The sequence below is a fragment of the Eupeodes corollae genome, chromosome 3 (genome assembly GCF_945859685.1).
Source record: "Eupeodes corollae chromosome 3, idEupCoro1.1, whole genome shotgun sequence".
Lineage (NCBI taxonomy): Eukaryota > Metazoa > Arthropoda > Insecta > Diptera > Syrphidae > Eupeodes > Eupeodes corollae.
In genome coordinates this window covers 51341333-51365691 of record NC_079149.1, presented here as the reverse complement: position 1 = coordinate 51365691, position 24359 = coordinate 51341333, and the positions used below count along the sequence as shown (strand labels likewise).

The following is a 24359-nucleotide window of genomic DNA, read 5'->3' as shown; positions in this document are numbered from 1 at the left end:
ATTTTGAATTTGTGTTTACAAACCTTGCCACAGGTTATAATATCCTTCGGGTATTAATGTGATATTAAATCGTGTGCTGATGCTGATGCCTTACAACTTCCCTTCCCTAAAATTGTATAGAAATCAAATAAAACTTGAAATTTTATAAAGCTTATAAATTCATATGTTCGATCGAGAAGGTATGTATAATGTATATGTACAAATAAAGGACTTTAGACACAGTTATAATTAATAAGATTATAGGTCTATGCGTCTTTGTCTAGAATCGAAACGAATAGAACATATTGTTACTTTTCGAAGAAATTTGTAGTTGAGTAGTTCCAAGATCTCTAAGAATCTTATTTGAAAACGGATTTTCTATGGATTTTAGGGGGAATTTCTGATTTAAATCAAAGAAGATTTATGTATGTATGTTATGCCATATGTTTTGAAAATTCTGATTGGCTTCAATTGAAATATTATGACTAAAGCTTTTTGTTTGTGGTTAATGCATAACTTACGTACATATGCATAAATGAACACATTTAATTGGGATGATTTTTGTTTTAATTACCTATCTAAAAAATATAGATTTGGATTCCCTAAGAACCTTTTATGTAATTTAAATTACTTAAACTTGTGTTTAATTTAATTTAACTTATTTTTTTGTTGGGTCTTCTGAACACTTTTGCAAAATTTATTGTGTTTATACAGATTTCGTTTTCTAAGCTTATTTTTTTCTGTTTGAATATATATTAATTTTATTAAACTGAAAGTGAAATAAAATAATCGTGTAGTTAATATTTCTAAAATTTCTCAGAATTTTCTCAGTCAGCTTGGCAGAGCTGGAGAATTCGAATATAAATAGGACTCTCCAAACCAGAAGTCAAATGAGTTTTGTATTTCTTGTTTTACTTTTTGAATTGTGCGATAGAAAGTATTCACAAATCATAGACATTTTATTCCAGAAAAACAAAATTAAACAATTTTATGAGAAATTCTGTTTATATTTCCAAGAATAAATAAATCTTTGAGATGTTAGAAATATAAACTTGCCATGTAACACAATTTTATTAGACTGTCTATGCTCCTTAAGTCTGCACAAGCGGACATAAGAACCATAGGCTTTCACTTTATGTGTTTTTAGTAATTTCCTGGAATTATATCGATATCAACTTAATATCGTTTGGGGTAGACAAAAAGCCAATGAAAATGTTATGCTTTCAAAAAGTTTTCAATTCAATGATATCTCATGGCTCAATTGGGTTTCTATTCAAGATTTTGCTAAAATTGATGTGTGACTTTAATTCTGCTTTTTCAAATTGGTGTACATTTTGAATACTCAAACATTGAAATATATCAAACTATGTATATTTTTAATAATGTTGAGACCAACTTTTTGGTTTACTTCAAGCACGAAGATGGTAATAAACAATAATTAAGAAATGGAAAATTAACTAGAAGGTGGTTAGAGACCAAGTTTACTTCTATTATGCTCAAGTAAATATAACAGTTTTTTCTATATAACTTTTAGTTTCTATTTTGTCAGCTGTCAAGTCATTTTGTTTTGGTTTGACATTTAAACATGATTAGATTAACACATGAACAACGCTTTCAAGTAACAAACAAAGACGTCATAATATCCCCAAAAACTTTCTGGTTATGGTGTGCTTTATATAAGTTGTTGGAATAATTGGTCAATTCTTTTTTTTAAAAACGATGCTGACCAGAACGTTACAGCTAATTTGGACCATTAGAGAGCCTTGATGTGCAGGTGCTGTGGTTTCAATAACACGGTAAGGCGGTCAGTGCAACATGCCACACAGCTCGCTACACAATTTATTTATCAAAGGAAACTTTTGGTGACTACGTAGTTTCACGTTGCAGACCCCGGATTTGGCTTCGAAGATCGTGACCGCTTGACTTTTTTCTGTTAGGTTATATGAAGTCCCAAATCTTCACCGATAAGCTGAAATGATTGACTACTTGAAGAACAGCATTTGCTACGTTATTGACGATATACAAACTTTAAATTTACCTTATATAATCTCAGATTGGAAAATTTCATATGTTGCATTAAATATTTTTGAAACGTTTGTCCTACTTTTTTCATAATTTAATTTTTTTCAAAATTTATGATGATGAAATGAGTTTTTAGACACTTTTTTAAAAGAAGTACATTTTAATGCAAAATTAATAAAAAGTGGTCTTAAAATTAAATGCTTTGTTTTTTATTTGATTTAAAACCATCACTGTACGTATTCAGCGAAATTGCAGTTCCCATTAATTTTTCTACGTAGAATCATTTTTTTAGATTTAGTTATTTTAAAATTCCGAAAATATACATAACAAAAATCATTTTTAAAAAGCGTGAGTGAAAATCAGACTAAAAGTAGGTGGTTTTAAACAGCCATTTTTTTTATGATTGGCGATTAAAAATGAACTATATTCTAAAAAGCTATAACTTGGACTCGTTATATTCAGTTTAAACTATTCTTTGCGGAACATCCTAAATAGAAGATGTTAATCCCTGCAGGTTTATATTGCACGAGACTATTTAAAAAATTTGTCTGGTTTAAAATTTCTTTAAAAAAATTTGAGGAGTTAGAAAAAATTATTGATCGGAAGAATGGAAGCTAAAAAACCAGAACATTTCTTCAATTGCCTGTATGTGTTGTCGAAAGTCCAGGTTTTTTGATTCCTCGTTGATCTTTGGAATAAGACATCCCACTTATTACTTCAACCACACAAGCAAGAAAACAATATTAACTTCACAAGAAAAGTTTCCTGACTGTTTTATTTCTTTAAGAACTCATCACAATTGGTCACCTAGATGATGTGATTTAACACTTTTGGTAATGCCAAAAATTCATGAAAAAGTGGTAGCCAATTCACTGATAACCTTATACTTCGTAGTAAACATCTACGAGTGGTGCTAGCCCCTCTTGGAGTATTCACGAAAAAACTGTTGACCAAAAGTGTACTGGAAAAGGGCTACTTTTGATCATAGAAACATGAAAGACACTATTGACATCGACCTACATACTCAAACAGTATACCCAGTATTCCTCACAGAAATTCCTTAGGGAGGAATGGATGGTAGACAATAGTGGATCAAGGGGGAGGGGGTGGGGGGGTTTGTAGGTGTCATGGCTGGGATATTTTTTTTTTGGTGTAGGAACTTAAAAGTTTCAAAAGCATTTGCTAAAATCTGGCATCAAGCTCTCTTATCGAAAATGCGTTCTTTTGGTATTGATGAATCTCTTCTCTGTTGGGTTAGAAATTACCTATCGGACCGTTAAATTCAAGTAGTATGGGACGTGTTTAAATCTGATACAAATATAAGCGCTGGTGTGCCTCAGGGCTTCAATTTGTCTCCGACACTCTTCCTGATATTCATGAATGATCTTTTGTCTGAAACTTCTAACCCACTAATTTGTTTCGCTGATGACAGTACCCTCTGCTTTTCATATTCGTTTTAATATTCTCATCCTTGTTCTTGTCTACTGTCACATTAGCGTAACCCACCTCCAATGCTACTATCCATGGGTGGTACTTGCATCGAGGGGGTTGAACAACTATCAGTCCTAGGACATCGCCATAAATGCTGGTAAGTGTTTAGGTTTTCTCCGACGATGCAAGAAGTTGTTTACCCCTTCTGATCTGGCTATAATTTACAAAGCTTTTATTCGTCCAAAACTTGAGTATAACTATGATTCTTGGACTGGTGCTCCAATAACGTACTTGAGTCTTCTGGATAGAATTGAAAATAGAGCTCTAAAAATGATTGGAGATCGTTCTCTTACCGAGACATTTGATTTTCTTAAACACCAGTGCAAGTTCTCATGCCTGTCATTATTTTATCGTTATTTTTATAAACAATGCTCTATTGAAATAGCCTGTTGCATTCCCTCCCTTAAACAATTCAACCGTAATAACCGTACTACTAGGAATGCCTATCAGTTTAGCCTAGAGCCCACGTACGTACTGTTAAGTACAGAGATTCTTTCTTTAGCCGCACTACACGAATGTTGAAGGCTTTACCAGACTCAATATTTTCCACTCATTACAATGTGCAGACATTCAAAACCAATGTGCATTGGTTTCTCCTTTCTAATCATTTTCTCCTTTCCTAATTGCTTGCATTGAGTTTAATCATTATAAGGGTATTCATATTAATGCGCACATAATATTAAAGAAAAAGGAGAATGAGAATAAGAATTACAATACTATATTAAAATACTTATTTTTGCGATAACTTGTTCTACGTCTAAGGACATTCTGATATTCTCCTAAAAATTAGAATTTTAGAATTGTTCAGAAAGGCGCCCTTAACCTAAATTCTGATCAACTTTTCAATGCCATACAAAATTCCTAAAACTTCCTTGCGAACACATCCTCAGTGGTTCGAGTGAGAAATTTTTAGATCTACTGTTGCATCAACCCGGTAAACATAGCCTAACCTTAAACACGACTAACGTTTAAATTAACTTTTTAAACCACCAATATAGTGTCCCTAAAATCAAGGGGAACTCACTTTGAGGAATAAAAACAGTTTGCTATCTCCTAATACTTCAAACTTCACTTCTTTTTTTGGATTTATATGAAATGCGAAATGAAGAAAATCATATTCGTTAACATCCAATATTCTCAAAATACTGAAATCTAAAAAAAGAACCATAAAGTGTATTTTTAAAATGAGACTCAGTTCGGTCATTTACGAAACGGTACCTTCGCACCCACTTGAATAAATTTTTAAGATATCTTTAAGCTATTTATGTATGTATGTATTTCAATGTATACTTACAAACATTGAAATCATATGGAGTCATAAAGTAATGTATTTGTTCAAAAAGTTCATCTTTCATCAGAAATTCAAATTTCATTTGATATGAATTGAAATCAATTCTCTGTCATGTTGTGTACCTTTTGAAATATAAACGAAACTTTATGTTTTTTTTTCAAAAACAAAATAAGCAAACACTCTATACTAAGTACCTACTTTGATGTGTGTTCGAATACCTATACATTACATCCGTATTCAGTACAGTACAAAAATTCAAAACGAAAAGTCCCCAAACCCCATAACCAAATTGTATGAGTTTTCCAGAAGTAGTGAGAGAGAGAGTACAGAGGTAGGGTATTGTGGAAAGAAGTACGTGTATCTCTTCTCACTTACACATCATGCATAATTTATATCAAAAGCACCCTGAAGTGCTTTTAAATTTAAAACATATTTACAGCAAAATAAAAAAAGTACCTACCTACCTAGCTACATATTTTAAATTCAATACCTAAAGTGCATGCTTTTACATTAAAAAACAATCATATGTATGTTCATACATTTATAAATCAATATTGTACGCTTTAAATGTATATTTTAAATATAGTACTCACCTTTCATATTTCCTATTCAATGTGGGATGAGATGAGTAATAACTGCTGCTGTCACTGCCACTTCCACTTCCACTTCCACTGCCACTGCCACTGCTACGGCTACTGCTACTGTCACTCAGCAGGACTTGATTATCCCTAATTATCTGCATCACAATCGATCGTAGTTCTTGCTTATTTTCTAACAGTTCATTGCGAAAATTCTCCCTAAACCATAACACATCTGTTTCACTGTTCACATGTGAATATAAAATCACCGCCATCGATGCTACACATAGTAAAATAGCGCCCAGGAATAAATGCGAACTGACAACATCGGTGGCGGTGGCGTTGGCGTTGACGCTATTTCCACTTCCAATTCCTCCAAAAACTTTGACACCAACATTTGCGCTATTTCGATTTTGTTTTTGGTTTTGATTTTGATTTTGAGTTTGATTTTGATTTCGATTTCCAGCGGCTATTTTATCAGAGTCCTTATTTACACATTTGCTATTGCCATTGCTATTGCATTGGCACGAGACGCGACCAACATTCAAAGCATCTATTTTCAATAGGTGGATTCTGGATTCCAAGTTCGTGTCATCGCTACCAGCATCACCATCACCGACATCACCAATATCACCACTTTCGCCTCCTATTCCACCTCCACCTCCACCCTCGTGGACATGATGATGGTGGTATTTGTTTTCACTTTTCGTTTTTGGTCCATGAAAATCAGCAATGGTGGCCGCATTCAGCGCATTAGCCCGACCGGAAGTTGTTGTTGAAGGGAAGGACATTTTCGACCCCATTCGCAATTGCTTGTCTGTCGCCATCGCAGTGGATCTTTCAAATACCGTTGTTGATGCTGATGTTGATGGTGAAGTTGTAGTGCTATGTTGGACTTGGGGTCCACGTTCGTGTTCGTGTTCCAATTCGTGTTGAGGTTGAGGTTGAAGTTGAGAATGAGAATGAGAAGACTGAGGCTGCAGGTCGTTTAGGTCGTTTTTTCGTTTGGACGAAAGCCAAATTTGATTTAAAGCTAGAAACATTGTTTTTGTATTTTTTTATTCACTTTTTGCCTCATTGAATGAATTTTATTTTTTTTTGTTGTTTAATTTTATTTTCCTTAGTGTATTTTTGTTGTTGTTGTTGTTGTTTTTTAAGAGTTCCAGAAGAGCTCTTAATGTTTATTTACTTTTTGTCTGTTTCTATTTTTTTTTTCAGCTCACAGGATATGCATCGATATACCTATTTGTATACCTATGGAACAATGAGGTTTAAGGATGAGAGATTGGCTGTTGAATGGTGATTTAATATAATTAAATATGAATAAATCATGAAGGAGCGAGTGAATGGTGGTGGTGGCAGAAAGCAAAAAGCTGAGATCAGACATCAGCAGAGAGATATACTATGTACCTACGCTACTCCATGGTATAGAGCCTCAAGACTTTATGTCTTCTCATCCACCTTCGGATATATACATATATTTTACAATATCTACCTACCTACACACATACTAACATATATTTCAGTGTACTGTGTGTACTTATTGTTTGTGTAATTAATGAAGAATTTCTTCCGATGAAACGGATGTGAAAGATAAAATCATATTTCCTTATATTTCACGTGGGAAATAAACGGAAATGCAGTAATAAATTTTAGATGATGGACGAGAATACAATGTCCACTTTCATCTTTCCGTTTAGTTTAGTTAAATATGTATGTGTGTATATTTAGATACATAGAATAGAATACAAAAGAAAATGAAGGAGAAAAAAGAAGATAACTGCTCAGCAGGTATTTTTCTTATTTGGCTTCTTTTGCAATTTATTCTTGTCCTTTAAAGTAGTTTCTTGTTAAGTTTTTTTTTTGTCTGTGTTTCCATCTCAAGGGAAGATAAGGATGAATGCCTTTATTTAGGATGTTTCATCACTGCGATGTATACGATAATACTCGAAGGACCAAAAGTCTTGCAATAGTTTTTTACCTTTAGAGGGAGAATAGAGTCTACAGTACTGAGGAGGATATTTTTGTTTTTATACCGAAAACACTTAACAAAATTTTGAATAGATGCGTTTTTGTTAATTCAAACTCAACTTCATCATAAAGAGATAAAACAAAGTTGTCTGATTTTATTTGCCGAACAGATCTTGTGTATTTGCTTAGTCAAAAAACTCATGACAAATTAACACCAAAGAAAATATAATCCGCAAGGCGGAAAATACGTCAAAACCTTCCCCGACAAAGTCACAAGTAACCTCATTCGAAGTTTTATACCGCCAACAGAATGTACCGGCGATAAGTGGAACATTGCCAAGATGCAGTCAGAGAGGCGTTGCATAGAATGGCGAGAGCTGCTAACGGGCTTTATGAGTAGAAGAGGAGAGAGGAACACCGACTTCTCAGAAGGAAAAAGAGAGAGCATGACAATGGGTGTTGTTGAAATGTTAAGAGGTTCAAAAGCATTAATGAAGTTTGAAAGTCTTATAAGCAGGTGAAACAAAATTTACAAGTACATTAACCATAAAATGAAGGCTGCATAGACGAAAGTGGAAATATCAAAGTGGAACCGCAGTCAAACCTGAGGATATGGAAGGACCACTTCTGCAGACTGTATAACGGCGACAACGAACTGAATAACGATCTCAGGCAGAATAATTTATTTAACAAAGATGACGAAAGCCAACAGTCCCGTCTTCTCGGCTTTGACACGCGCCGCCGCCGTCGTTAAGATCCCCATATTTAAGTTGAAGTCTAAGAAATCCGCTGAAGTAGATGGCTTTAATAGCGAGCTCTACAAATCATCTGGAATTATTTTGATTTTGAGTATGCACTAACTTATTCGTAAGATCTGTTTGGAAGAAAGCATGTCCGATAAATGGAACCTAAGTATTGTTTGCCTGATACTGAAAAAAGGGCACCCACTACATCGCACCATCATGCTACTTAACATAGCTTACAAAATCTTCTCTGCCGTAATATGTGAACGTCTAAAGCTCATCGACAACAACCTAATTGGTCCTTATCATTGTGAATTTAGACCAGGAAAGTCCACAGTCTATCAAATATTCACATTCACATCAAATCGACACCCACCTTTCATCCATTTCAAGACTTTGGCATCCCTGCCAAGCTCGTCGGTTTGTGCAGAATGACCATGGAGAATTACGCTGCTCCATATAAAGATTGAAAACAACTTAACTGAAATTTTCGATGTATAAAAAGTCTTTAGACAAGGTGATGCGCTGTCAAGCCCCATTTCTTTAAAATCGTCCTTGAAAGAATAGTGCAGAGCTCCCACGTCATTAAAAAAAGCGCTTTCTTTCAAAAGTCTGTCCGATAACTAAGATATGGTGATGAAATTGACATAATCGGAAGAACTCAGCGTGATGTCAATGGGGCTTTTGTGAGTATTGAGACAGAAGCGTGAAAAATGGGTTTAAAGGTTTCTGAGGGCAAAACAAAGCACATGCTATCGTCAAGAAAGAATAAACAACACCGACGTCTTAACGTCTTAGTCAAATCGTCACCATCGACAGACGTAATTTTGAGGTAATCAAGGACTTTATCTATCTAGGCTCCGCTATGAATACAGAAAACAAAACCAGCGATGAGATCAAACGAAGAATAACTCCTATGACAAAAGCGGATGAAAGCACCTTGAGCTGTACGGGCTGTACAATGACATGGGATTAAAGCCAAAAGGATAAAAAATATAGCCGGCTCTCGTAGGCACATGAAAACCGATGCACCGGGCCGGAAAGTCCTCAAATCCACGTTCGCAGTAGAAAAAACCCATGGATCAGATCAGGAAAGTGACCTGTGCCAACTTGAAGGGCGCAACTAGAAACAACTTGCTGGGCATCAAGCTACATAGATGAAGAAATTAGTTGGGTGAGGCCCTAGTTCAAACAGGACTGAGGCGCCACGTTAAGTAAGTAAGAATTTAACCATTGATGTAACTTAGGTGGAATTTATATCAAATTCGAAGTCGAAATTCTATACACAGCACTGTTTTTAAAGAAGGACATTTTCTTGGTGATTGATTACCATTGCCGTAACTTGTGTTTAGAAACAATTGCATTTTCTATTCAATGTGGTATGTTGTGGTGGGGTATAATGCTTAAACAAACATCTCTCTAAATTGTAGTAGATATGCGAGGTGAATGCAGTTTTCCTTATTTTCTTACCAAAAATCTTAATAAAAAGAGTTAAGATATTTTGAGACATTTTATTATTTGTTTTTTTTTTGGAAGATATTAAATAGAGCAGAAAGGTTGGATAAGCAGCAGTGAAGATAAATGGGCTTCTTTTGAATTATTTTTGATGTCATTTTAAGGAATTTTTTTGGGAGATGTGCCAAAAAATGTAGTTAAAATCGTCTGTGTTGGCTCTGAAATGCACATTGCACTATTTATATCCTTTAGGAACAGGTATTAAATTTATTTACATTTGTGTTATTTTTTCTGAGTGTAAAACTTTAGAAAATTGAAAAAGTTCAAAAAGTATATAAGAAATTATTTTGGGTTTTTAAATTGGTCATGTTTCGGCTTCTTTTTCATTAATATGACTTTAAGCACTTTTTCTATTGCATCTATAGTTTTCTTAATATTTTTTACAGAATTTCTTCTAAATTAAAAATTAGAAATCATTTGCAATTTTATTTTTTGATGAAAGTAAAATCAAGAGTGAAACTTGATAAAGTATTGAATTTCTGTAGGTAAGTGTAATTTTTTAAAACAAAACAAGGCAGGCATGTTTTTTATATTCATTCAAAGAAAATATGATCAACATTCCATTGCTTTGATAACATTGACTTGAATATTTGCAAACAAAATGATTTGTAAAAAATCAAAAAGTGCGTATACGCTCTGTTGTACCTTATATATGTAGGTATAATTAGGAATTTTTCTTCAACCCAATAATATCCCACTGTTTTAAATTACATCAAACAAATTGTGTTTTACAAATTCTTAGTATTTATTATAATAGTAAATTGATTTTCAGCAATCCATTATTTGTTGTATTGGGGAGTATTTCACAATGGGGGGATATTACAAGTACTTATGTCAATAACTAAGAACATTTATTTAGAATTGCTTACACACTGATGGTTATTAGGGAGCTCCTGGAATTCGAATAGTAGAAAAGCAGCTTAGTTTGATGTAAGTTTTGACGATAACCTCACTAAAAACCATTTTCTAAGTGTCTTAGATTGAATGACGCAATTAATTTTCAAAGGAATTGATTGTTGATGAAAGTGCATCGATCAATATGAAAGCAATAAGAATTGTGAGTGAACTTTGTAAATGATACTCATATAGTACACCACAAACGTATAACTTTCTATTAATCAAAGCGAAGGTAATGAAACGATAACATTAATTGTGTTTTAACGTTAAAATTATTAAATACTTGCCCCCAAAGCCGGTTAGCATACATGCTTTTTATAACAATTGACATTTGAAATACTTCAACTTCACAATAACCTGAAAGTCTTTTATACAATTGACGAAAAATGTCAAATATCTTCTGATTATCTAGCTTCTTGTTTGAAAGGTCATAATTCTTCCGCATGATCTGTACTAAGTTAGAAGATTTTTTTTTTTTAAATGAAAATTGGAAATGGGAAACAAATTAAATTAAATCTCAATAACTTAAGAACTGTGCTCAGGATAATATGAGGATTTGTAATAAGAGGATTCATTGCTTTTATATTATCATCTTTTGGTATTTGAAAATTCGAAACTACGCAATTGCTAAAAATAGAACGATACGGGTTTCAACAATGCATTTAGATTGTTGCAATTCACTTTAAAATTGATGAGCATATTGTGATTCTACAGCTTTAGACTATTTTATTTTATTTTTTCTAAAAAAACTGTAATATTTGTCCTAATTCTACAAAAGAGTAGCAAACGAGAGAGGAGGGAGAGGTGTTTCCACTAAGGCACCTCTCCTTATCCAGGCGGCAGCAGACGAACTCTCGAGATGGAATCAACGGTGGCGTTTAAAGTTCCAGTAATGTTGAACTACTTAGTGAACACCTTATAGGGCTTCTTCGACATATTCGGAGCCCAGGCCTGTAACGAGCGGTTTATCCGGCTCCCCTTCCTTGGAGTTATACTAAGGATCTGGCCCTCCAAGTTGGGGGTTGTGCCGTCGGGGTGACTTCCTGGCCACGTAAAAATACCTTTAGTTGCGAAGCACCAACAAGCCTCGGATACGGACGGATTCACTGTTGACAACCCACGCAAACGAAATAAGGACAACGAACTTCGGATATGTACGTGGAAAGTTAGGTAAATTAGCGAAACTGCTGCAAGGCAGATATTAAAGCTATCCAAGAAGTGCGATGGGATGGACCGGGCAAACGCAAACTAAAAGACTGCGACATCTACTTCTACTACTGCTACCGAGAACAAAGACAGCGTCTATTTGGGTGTGGATTTGTTGTTGGAACTAGGCTCAGGCAAAAAGTCTTGAGTTTCAACAGTGTGAGCGAGCGCATCACGACAGTCCGCATCAAGGCTAAATTCGCCAACATAAACCTAATATGCGCGCATGCCCCAACAGATGAGAAAGATGAAGACACCAAAGACATATTCTTCGAGCTCTTGGACAAGACTTATGAGCAGTGCACTGGCTATGACATTAAAATTGTATTAGGACATTTTAATGCCAAGCTGGGAAGAGAAGACATCTTTGGTGGACCACTACCTCCTACCGCCTACCCGACCTTGACGAAGTGAAGATAGCTATGTATATCTAAACTTAAGTCAAACAAAGCTGCTGGTGCTGACGGCAACGCTGCCGAACTATTCAAAGCAGCAGGCGATGTTTTAGACAAGGCGATGCAGTGTCATGCGACTTCTTCAACATAGTTCTGGAAAGACATTTGCAAAACTTAACCGTCAACACTATAGAGGCACAATCTTCCAAAGGTCCATCCAATTACTTAGATATGCAGATGACATTGACATATGTAATTGGAAGATCAAAGCGTGATGTCAGTGGAGCGTTTTTTGAGCATTGCGACGGAAGCGAAGAAGGTTGGTTTAGTGGTCAATGAGGGCAAGACCAAGTATATGCTGTCATCACCATGGACAGCTATAACTTTGAGGTAGTTAGGGGAAGTTATTGTAATCTCGTCGTTTCAAGGCCAATAGAGTCGAAATAAAAGATTTTTAGAGAGATGTCTGTGTGTGCGTGTTAACATACTTTCTAAAATCCGTACGTTCGGAAAGGTACAAATATGTTTTTGGAAGCAAATCCAATAAACGTTTGTTTTATGAATCAAAATAATTCAATATTTATGAAAAAAAATATTTCAAACCCTGAATATTTTAAGAAAAAAAAATGATTTTATCTCCAAAATAATTTAATTAAACGAGAAGTAATGTTTTTGACATCTGGTAAAATTTTAACAATTTTGTGGGTCGCATCCCAGGCTCTTTTTCTTATTCATTTTAACATGGTTCTATTTATTGTATAGTTTAAATTTTTTTTGATTACATAATAAATTGCCATGCACATAGCGCAAAACTCAAGAATTACGGAACCTATCCGGATCTTTTTTTCACGTAGTCCTTGAAGTTTGAGGAAGGTTGTTATAATCAGAAAATTAACAATTTACTTGTAGATATTATTGTATTATTTAAATAAATAAAAATTTCGTTGCTTCCTAATGATTAATTTGCGAAGTACTTCACAGATTGCTTCAAAATGTGTTAAGTTATGTATGTTTTGGAGCATGGTTAGAAACTCTAAGTTTATTCTCCTGAGTTCTGTTTTTGGCTAAATTAATACCTATTTCTGAAAAAGTATTGACTCACTTTACTTTGTTTAAACGACACAATACTGAAAATTGGCTTTATTCACACCTAATTCATGATAATGGTTATCTACTTTCTTAGGATTCCAAAATTAGGTTAATATATGTTTTTTTTCGTACCTTGGTCTTTTAATGTTTTCTGAAAAGATTTTCAATAGGATTTACGACAGGGCGTTAAATTGGTCAACATGAATCATATTGATCTGAATCCCATTTTTGCTTGCGACATTAACATGACATTACGATGGTCGAAAAAAGCGGTCCCCCTATTTTTAGCATCTGTCCGCCTGTTCTCGCTCTATGTATATCTCAAACTATTGGGTTGATTGAGTTAAAAATTAAATTAAGGTTTTGATCAGATTCAAGATAAGCATTTATCTCATTTTTTCTAAGATAAAATTGGTAAAAATCGAAAATTAAAATTTTCTTAAAAATGATATTTTTTTTAATTCCTAATTTCAATAGAAACAAATTAGTAGTGCTCCAGAACCCAGGACAGGTACCATATAAACATACATAACTTATATATATTTTTTGAAATTTTTTCAGGAGCCGATTTCAATACTTAACTGCAAAAACTCTTAAATTACCTAAATAACATTTGATCATGAAAAATATTATTTTTTTTTTATTAAAAATTTTATATCTCGGAAACTAGTACAATTTGTGTACGTAAGTCAAATATAAAATGTACATATATTAAAAAGATCTAAATTACTGAATATGAATAATATTCTAAAACAAAAATTGAAAAATGTATTTATTCAAAATTAATTTCTATAACAATCTTCAAGAAAAAATTGAAAAATTATTGTTTTTTTAGAGAAATCAAAGGCCCTATTTTTGAACACAAACTTGTTGATATATTTTTTAATTTTAAATTGTAGATTATATTGCCGAAGCCGAACAGACTGTATGGAGTTCAGGAGCAAGTTCGTGCTACTTAGTCTTTTATATTATTAATAAATTATTGTAGTATGATTTTATTTTAAAATAAAATATTAGGGATGAGATCGGTCCGATCTGTTGTATACAAATGTTGACATTTTTCAACATTTCAAAGTCAATAGAATCTAAATAAAAGGTTTTTTTGAGATACTTCTGTGTTTGTGTGTAAGACTTTCGTTCCTCTGTCGGTCGTACGTCTGCGCTATATCTCAAGAACCTTCAAATTTATTTATTTATTAAAAAAAACTACAAAAATATCTTAACCACAAATATATTGCCAAAAAAAAATTATATGGCCATAAAAATAGTAAAATTTGGCAAAAATCGAAATACCAGAAATAAAAATTGATGGAATATAAAACATCCAACCTTATTTAAGTTCTAAATAAAAATGGTGTTTGTAACATTTGGAATCGACAGGATTCTTATAATACTTAAAAAATACTACATTTAATTAGAATGAACTGATGAAAGAAGAATGGAAAGACCATTTCTTAAAAAACGAAATTTTTTCATGATAAATAAGAACCCTAAAAAATTGGTTTTTGACTAAAAATATCTCGGGAAAAATAAAGATGTTGAAATTAAACGTAGGTATTGTTTTATATGCAAAATATTGTTGTACATTTTAAGTTAAGTTTTTAGAAAAATCCGGAAAACTACAAATAATACTAAAAAACTGACAAACAATTATTTTCGACACTAATATCATAAGAATATGGAAAAATATAGACTTGAAAAGTTTTGTATCATGCACATTGTTATTAATATTTTGTAAAAATTTTACAGTCTCATATTTTTCAGTTGTTTTTTTATGAATGTTTTTTAACACTTATATAACTAAATGTATTGAATACAAATTTCAGGAGTTATAAGTGACCATCATGTTTTGATATTTTATGGGAAATTCAAAAACTAAACTAAGAAGTTAACAAAATTATATTTGCTAAATGTATTGCACTCTAATCTCATTTTTACTTATATAAAAATACAACATTCCTACCTCACTGTAGTGTCTCGTCAGGAAGTGAGAACAAGATGCAATGATTAGACGTCAAAATCCGTCTTATTACTATCTCAAATGAAGTTTAAAAGAATTTAATGCACAGATTTCAACTCTATTTTTACTCAAAATCCTTCTAAAGCAAATTAATTTGAAGTAAAAATAAAAATTAATAAACGGGTAGTACCCATGGCATGATGGTTAGTGCGTAGGACTTTTTTTTTTAATTCATTCTTAAACCTATCTTAAAGCTAGACAAAAATTCATAAAACTAGCCTAATTATCCATAACTTATAACTAACTTAATGGTCCCATACGGACACTCTAAGTTAAACTATAACACTAACTACTAATGCCTTTCGGCCCTAAGATCTATTTTAACTTCAATTCAATTTTATTTATTTTTGTATTCATTAGAAAATTTGAAAAACTAACATCAACATCCTTTTTAATTTTACTTTAAAACTACTTACAATTAGGTCCTTAAATAAAACTTAAAGCTAACTTAAACTACCTATTCTACCAATAAACTACTTAAAACTAGAACAACCACAGCAGCAAATCTAACGTTTTTTGTTTTTATATTTTATTGTCTTTTTTTGTATGATTTTAAATTTTTTTTTTTATATTCCATGTTTTTTGTTTTGTTTTTCTCTTTTTTTATTTTTTTATTTTTTTTTTGTGCCTTCATGCCTATTCTACTTAAAACTAAACCCTAAAACTATAAAACAAGTATGTAAACCGGCCCAATACCGACTACCCAATATCAAGTGCCGATTGAAGCCACCAAAACTGGTTCTCCTGCTTCACCCTATCAGTTCGGACACAGCCTTACTGAACCGAAGGTGCTCTGCTCCGCCTTATGCCATGACGTCCCGATTGTACGGGAGCCGCCTATCCACGGTTCTTCGTCTGACGTCTATCCTGTATCAGACCGCATTTGTCTAAAAAGAGGAATACCTCTGGTGGAATGAAGCCGCTCAAGCGTGCACTCTCAAAATAATCTTCGTTCGGCACGCCCCGTTGGTCGAAGACATAGCTCTTGAAATGTGACTTCGAACGATTTTTATCACGAAATTGTTAATTATGTTGATTCGAGTCCCGTTGTATAGGACCTCGTTTGAATAGTAATGCCCATAAGAAGATTCAGCTGTTGGATACAAGCCGGTACAGCGTCGTAAACACTGCCGTTCGAACACCCGAAACTTCTCCATCTGGGAAGGGGCAAAGTTGAACCACACAGGACAACCATAATAGATCATTGGCCGTATGAGGGCCATTAAGCAAATTACCTTCACTCTGGGGTCAAGCCGACGGCTAAAAAACAGCCGTTTTGTCAGAGCGAAGGCTCCTCTGGCCCTGGTCAGAGCAGCATTTATATGTCTGTAGAAATATAAATACTGATCTAACCAGATACCGAGGTACTTCACTACACTTTTGCTCGCTAATGGCTGCCCGTGAAGATCAACGATGACCATCTTGCGCCAATTCTTGCACGTATCCCTCGTGGCCCCAGCCATCGAAATTCGGAACAGAATTGTCTCCGACTTCTGGACATTTATTTTCAGTTTCCAGTCATCGCAATATCGCTGAATCTTGTCGAAATCACGCTGCAAGAGGATTCTAATAACCTCAATCTTTCGGGCCGTTCTGTACGCAATTAGATCGTCGGCGTATGCAATTGCTTTTGCAGGACTGTCATGCAAGGGGTCTTGGGTTCAATCCTTAATTTAAAAAAAAAAATAATTTGCGCGGGTACTGCCTCTTGCGAGGAATTGACAAATCCTTTAAGAGTAAATCTTGTCATGAGTGCTTTCTCAAATTAGCCTTTCGGATTCAGCCTAAAATTGTAGGTCCCTTCCATTCCTGACAACAGTACTCGCACACAAGAATGGTTGAGGGTTGTAAGTCAGTAGGCCCTAGTTCACAACGGACTGTTGCGCCACCCAATTTATTTATTTATTTGATAAAAATAGAGGAAATCCATACATTTTAATAAATGATACTTCTCCTAACTGTTTAAAACATTCACATTTCCTATAGATTTTTGTATGATTTAATTAAATATTTTATACTAAAAATCTCAGCTTTAAATATTAAGTCTGGTAAAGCATTTCATATTCGTGTAGTGCGACTATACGCAGTATAGTCGTCCGAAATTGGGCTCAAGGGTAAACTGATGGGCATTTTTAAATGAACAAGTATTACGGTTTATACTTTGATCAGAACTTTTAAAAAACTTCTTACATCAACAGAGAAAACCTATACACTTAGCAGCGGTTTTGCCGACTTCATATATGTGTTCACTCCATAGAATGGTTTGTGATGCACTTACCTAGACATGAAAGCTGTTCAGTGTCCCCGATGCAAGTACCATCTATGGATAGTGGCGTTAGGGAAGGGTTACGCTTTTGTGACAGTAGACAGCTTTGAGTTTCCGAAGTATGAAATTCCGAAGTTTTTGATTCCAAATTGGATAATGCTGTGAAGATCAGAATTAAATAAGCTTATCACACGCTGCCGTTGATAGTCCGCATCCCAAGGACAAGGATGAGAACGTAAAAACGATATGAAAAGCAGAGAAACTATTTAGAGTGTTAGAAGTTGCAGACGAAAGATCATTTATATAAATAAAGAACAGTGTCGGAGACAAAACGGAGCCTTCGGCACATCGGTGTTTATTTTATGAATTTTAGACTTGAACCCATTCAATGCCACTTGAATTAAACGGTCCGAAACCAACGAAGAATGGCTTCATCAATACAAAATAAACGCATTTTCGATAAGAGAACTTGGTTGTTAACTCTATCAAATGCTTTTGAATTTTGTTTGTTTTAAATTATACTCAAAAAAACACTCTTTTGTTTTAAGATGAATCTTATAAAATATTCAATTTGTGTGCATTTTGATAGACTTGTGCTACAATTTGTAAACACAAGTCATTAACTCTTTAATATTGTTTAAACTTATGGCATATTCATACATGATGTTTTCTACCCCCATTAATTATTGATTGAACTTATCAACAACAACTAAAAAAAAACATTTTCATAAAATAATTTCATCTGCGTTTCCCAAAAATTTTACGGATTTTTATGGTTAATTGAAAATGCATACCGCACTATTGATTGACTTTATACACAAACAAAAAAACTACTCTTGAATTTAATAAATTTAAGTACTTTAAAGTGTTTCCATCCTATAAAACTTACTCCAAACAGTATTTAAAACATAACACATTACTCATCCAATGAAATTATATGTTAATTTTATATTCTTCCCCAGAATCCGTCAGAATTACTTGCTTATTTCAATTTAACAAAAATATTAATACCAACAAAAAAAATCAAAACCAAAACAAAAAAAATATTTACATATTTTGAGTGGAAAAATAAATAAATACTTATGTTTGCATATTATATGCATGCAGATATATGCAGGCAGTTTGCGTTTTAAATATATTTTACAATATAATAAAAACAAACATTTCTCGTATGTGGGTATTGTGCATATAGTGAGAGTGTGTGTACCTTGTACAGGGTTCAAGGATGCACTTTGCTGTTTTCATTGTTTAATTGAGCCGCATACGATAACGATAATCTGATTATATCTCGAGTATCTCATTATTATTCCAGATAAATTCATATCGTACACATCTGGAATCACTTGTAGTATAAAATATTGCTTCATGCCGAACAATTAATTATGAAATTACAACAAAAATTATTATTGATTGAATATATGCATGTATCATGTATGAGCGAGTGTCAAGATTGAAAGGAGATGAGATGTTCCATACACTGTACACATACAACGTCAGGTAAGGATTATAACAAGGAAAAACTTATACTTCAAAACTGGGTCGTCATTCATTACGGAATTTGTGTTTCATCTTATAGTTTATGACTAAAGGAATTTGTTAAACACGTGTATGCAGTTTAACATATTGAAATATGTATTTATATAGATACAAATTATAGAAACGAAAGCTTATTTCGCTTCTATAGATGGTTGACACGTTTTTTAAGACTTACAATCTTTAATCAGAAGTGCCACAAGGAAGCCATTTGAGACCGCAGCTTTTTCATTTGATTAATGTGTTTATTTGTACTTAACTTAAATTTATTTCGGTAAGATGTTTAAGTATCTGATTTTTTGCAAGCGCAAGAATTTATGATAATAAATGAATACTTAACCTTAAGATCTTTAAATACTGCATTCTTTTTTCTTCAATCCTCAACAGCAATTTATTGTAACATTGTTGGAAACTGTTTTTGGTCTATCCTCAATCAAATGTAGTCATTTTTCAATGCTTATAAAATTTTGTAAATTTACAAAAATAAGAAGATACTGCGAAGCGACCATCATTGATAGAAGTTTCATATTGAAAAGCCAGCTATTTGGACAGCTTTCATTTTTGAAGCAGTTATATTTTGCCACTTGATAAGTAAAACCAGGCCATTATTAAAAAATGGTACACTTTCAAGAATTCATTGAAATTGTTAAAATTCACTTAAAAAATGATGAAAAAAGCTAACGAACTTTTGGTTTGTCGTGTAGCATCTTCTCGACACGAAACACTGAAACAAATTTGAGGTTTTTTAACAAATTGCTTATAAATATTTCAGAATAAAGCTGCCTCTAGCGTTAAGCTTTAATTATTCCCCGTTTGATTATTCCCCGTCGATCTGCGGAAGTACGCATTAAACCCTATTTTACATAAAGACTTAGATCTAAAGCCTTTTTATGTTCAGCCAAGAAAAGTACTGCAATAAGTTTATCAGTAGAATTGTGATGTTTAACGGTACTGAGTTTTTACATTGCTCAACAAGTTAATGAAGGCAACAGTAATGATTGGTTTAGTTCGAATCCGATTTCGGCTTTCAATAAAACTCTTTATGATTTTCCAAATCTACAATACCTTGATTTAATATTCTGTTTCAAAAAATGTCAGTATCCTCATCACCTGCCATACATACAGTGCTGTTCGAAAAATATTGGTCAAACATTTTATTACCCTTTTCGAGATCAGTTCTAGGAATTAAGGAACGCTATGTGTAAAAGATCATGTTATTATCAACAAGAGCTGCATTTGGCTCTTGATAGTAGTCAAATACCAACCGAAGTAATTTTGGGGAAAAAATGGTAAATATCAGTTCAGAACATAAAGCCAATATTTTGTATCTGTCACGTCTCAATTTGACAACACATGAAAGTTCTAAGAGACAAAATATTGCTCAACAAACTGTGGGATGGAATTTGAAAAAAAATATGGTGAGCCCGAGACCAAAAAAAGACGACCCCAATGAAAGATCGCTTTTTGGTGTTGTACAGCTGTCGGCATCGGTTCAGCACTTCGGTGGATTTCAAAAACGATCTCTGTCAAACTCCAGGCAAAGTAATTTCAAGCTCAGTAAGAAAAAGGCTCGTGAAAGGTGGACTTACAACACTAAATCCTGATTTTACAAAAAAAAAATCCAAAAAAACGATTGCTCTGTGCTCAGGAGCACCTCAATTGGACTCAAGATATTTGGAACAATGTCATCTTTTCGGGCGAATCAGAATTTAAGCTCCATGTGAGGCTCCTTGCAGGAAGAGAACCGAAAGAAAGACTACGCTCTGATTGCATTTTGCGGATGCCCCCGAAAACTTAAGGTCTGATGCTGTAAGAATGCTTCTGTGGAGATGGAAAAGGAAGAATGAGCTTTCTAGAATCCAAAGCCAATAAAAAAGTTTACCTTCGATTCATGGAAAACGTATTGAAGCCTACGGTGCTAGAGCTTTTTGGGACACTTGCTGTTTAGATTTTCACAGGACAATGCTCCTTGTCATAAAGCCAAAATTGTAAGTATGAACTTGTTTTTATTTTAACTATGACTGACTAATATTAAGCTTTAAAAAAAGCTAAAACTTGTATGGCTATAAATAATATTTAGATTTTTTTTATTTCTAAAGTTAAAAGTACTTCGAAAAAAATAATATCGATTTACTAAGTTGGCATCCCTACAGTCCAGATCTCAATCCAATTGAGAATATTTGGTCTATAATAAAACTTGAGGTTGGGAAGAAGCGTCCAGAGTTGGTGAATTAAAAAATTACCTACTTTCCCCGAATTGAAACACGATACCTGCATCCACATGGAAAAACCTATCTCATTCAATGTCTCTTCAATGTGCAGCCATAATAAAAGAGGAGGGCCAACAAAGTACTAATTAGATACAACATGTATCTAAGAAGCAATACAAATTTTTCTTTAATCCTTAAAAATGAGACAGGTACCTAAAAAACTCATTTTTCGGTATAATCACTTTTTGTTCCCGTGACCATTTTTAAAAAATCTCAAAAATCTTGTTGTATCATAAAACGATTTGAACAAAACCTCATTAAAAAATATGTTGTTATTTCAACACATTTGACGAAGTTCGAAAAAAAGTTTGATTAACATTTTTCGAACGGCACTGTTAATCTTAAAAGAACGCTGAATCATTTATGCCAAACTGTTTTTAATAGAAAAATCTGAAAACAGTCTAAAATCAAGTGTTGATCTCATAACGAATCAGTAAGCTTAACATACATACATTATAACATCAAGTTTTTGGAATATATTGAAAAAATAAAATGCATGGCGAGTCGCACGAACTTGATTGTGAATTTAAAGATACTGTTAACAAATAGTACCTGTATTTTTCAATTTAAAATTTTACTCAGAATATAAGATTGTGAAAATTCACTTAAAAAATGACGCCAATTTTGTAATCCAGTTTACAAGATTAAAAAACTTTTAGTTCGTCGTGAAGCTGTTGAGATAGGTAAGTGCGCTTTGTTTAAGAATAACTGAGAAAGTTTCTGCTGTGGCTTATAATGTTGACGAACAATCAGGTTGTCGATCTTTGGAAATGCGCACTAATTGCATAAGTGAAAAGCAACACAACAAAAATCATCTTCAATGACAAGGCCCTTCGCGGTGTAAATACCGTAAAGGTTACTGGACTAAGAGTCGTATATTAGGGCGTCGAAAAATCTAATAATGGGTGTTAAAAATCCTTTCCATTCTTACCGTGTCCTTGTTTGATGCAATTTTGTGCTGGTGGTCGGTGTAGTTAAATCTTGTTTACTCCGAAATGAAGCTAAGCTGGTACAAAGTAATATGGTAAATGTATTGCGGATCCGAGCTATGATTTCTTTTATTCAGAAATGGAGAATCTTTCTGTGAAAGTTATGGATTTTCAGCAAAGATGGTGTTGCATACCACAAGAATATGGTAACATTAATAAAAGTTTTCTAACCGTGTTATTTCTCAAAGCTGTGATCACAAACAGCCGCCGATATCTTTTTTAACACTTTAAGCCATAAGAAAGATCATGTGAAAACTAGAACGCATACAATCCCAAAATTCCGAAAATCCAAAATCCTGAAAATATAGAATCTCAAAATTTCAAGATCCCGACATTTTAAAATTGCGTAAGGGAAACTTCAACCCAAAATAAAAATTCACCACTATTGGTATCAAGAACAAACAGTCTCAAATATGAAAGTCAACGTATTCGGAATCTACGGTATTTGAAATTAAAAAAAAAATTCAAATTCAATTCGACAAATCGTTCCATTTACGTTTAATGGAAATTTAAAATGATGAAAATACTACATTTTTAAAATTATAAAAATCATTTTTGGATCAAAGTATGAACAGTAAAAAAATTCTCAAAAGTAATATTCTATTTGATTTTCGGGATGTTGGCCTTTTATGACCTGTTTCTTGGCTTTTCATTTTTCCTTTTTTTTTTTTTTTGGATTATCGGGATTCAAAATGTCGGTAATTTGTCCATCTACCACTCTAAAATTTAACACAACTAAAAAAAGCTATTTAATTCTTTAAAATTTTCAACTTGAAATTAAATATTTACGAACTTGTTGTTTTTTAAAAATATTTCACCCATTTTCAAATTTCTTGTCTTATTTATGCTCCATAGCTAAAATATTTTATTTCGAACTCCAAAATTCTTTTAACTGAATAATAAAAGAAAGATAGACAACAAGTCCCTATAAAAATGTTATTTAACTAAGTGAACAATAATTTTACTTAAACCTACGCACTCAACAATGTCTCCACTTTCCCAAAGTAAGCTCACAACAACTGGCTTCTCAGTTTTATGACCTGCTATAGCCTTAAAGTTATGTTTTTATATTCATTAAGAAAAAAAAAACAATCTCCTTTCCTTCTTCCTAGAGAAAGTGAGACAAATTAAAAAAGTTCTTCCATAAGACAAAGTTCATGATACGCAAATAAATTAATTTGTCACCCAAAGAATAAGTGTGGATGTTGAGAGACCTCCCCTAGGCAACGTAACGTGCGTCCAATCGAGCGACCTTTTACTCTTTGGTTTTTCTTTTGTCCAAATGAAGTTCGTATAAGTTTTATTTTCATCACACCAACACCACCCTCAGTATTGCTGCTAAGTATTTTTCATCGTGGCTTGTCCTTCTACTTGTTTTTGAAAATATTAAAAAATATTTTCCGCCCATCGCCCGAAGCCTCGCTCCGACCAACCGTCCGCCGCGCCGTATGGCGTATAACATAGCTGATTTATTATTAACGGGTCCATAAATATTTGAGGGTATATTCTTTAGGCCACCACCTTCACACTCCTCTTAATTCTTGAGCCTCATAAAATATTTTTTTATTGAATTTAATAATATGTAAATTTTCCAATATCATTGATTTCTTTGTCGAATATTTTTATCGATGCAGTTTTTGTCTCTGATGAAATTTATAGCGGACAAAAACGTGGCCAAAATGAGCTCCTTTTCCTTACCCGGAACCGGAAAGACGAGCCAATAAAATCCAGAAAGAAACCATCAATTTACAATTATATATGGCATGCTACCGACAAGGACTACGACGACGACGATGCGACGACAAGAACGACGACGTTAAGTTTTTGTACTGCTACTGCTGCTGTGAAACCATTAACTATCGCTACCCATAAGCCAGGCCAGAAGCCACCAGTTACCAGTAAAAACGCGTTCTTTTTGGAAGTATGATGGGAATTGGAATGCAAGCAAACAAAAAGGAAGAATTCCTTTGACAAGGATATTTTTCAATATACGAAATATCCTTAATGGAAACCTACACTTGCAAATCGATAAGCATAATGTTCGCGATTTTGTTCGTTAATTTCTTTCTTCCCGGGCGCCATTTTTCCCAATAAATATATTCCC

At 33.4% G+C, this 24359-nt stretch overlaps 1 protein-coding gene across 1 annotated transcript in view; it reads right to left on the bottom strand.

Moving 5' to 3' along the window:
• LOC129951732 (uncharacterized) overlaps positions 1 to 24359 on the bottom strand; it is a 230557-nt gene that overhangs the window by 173509 nt on the left and 32689 nt on the right. Inside the window, exon 2 of the mRNA XM_056064037.1 lies at positions 5377 to 6615. Coding sequence (XP_055920012.1) covers positions 5377 to 6404 — 1028 coding nt within the window. The 5' untranslated portion in view covers positions 6405 to 6615. The remainder of the gene's footprint in view (positions 1 to 5376; positions 6616 to 24359) is intronic.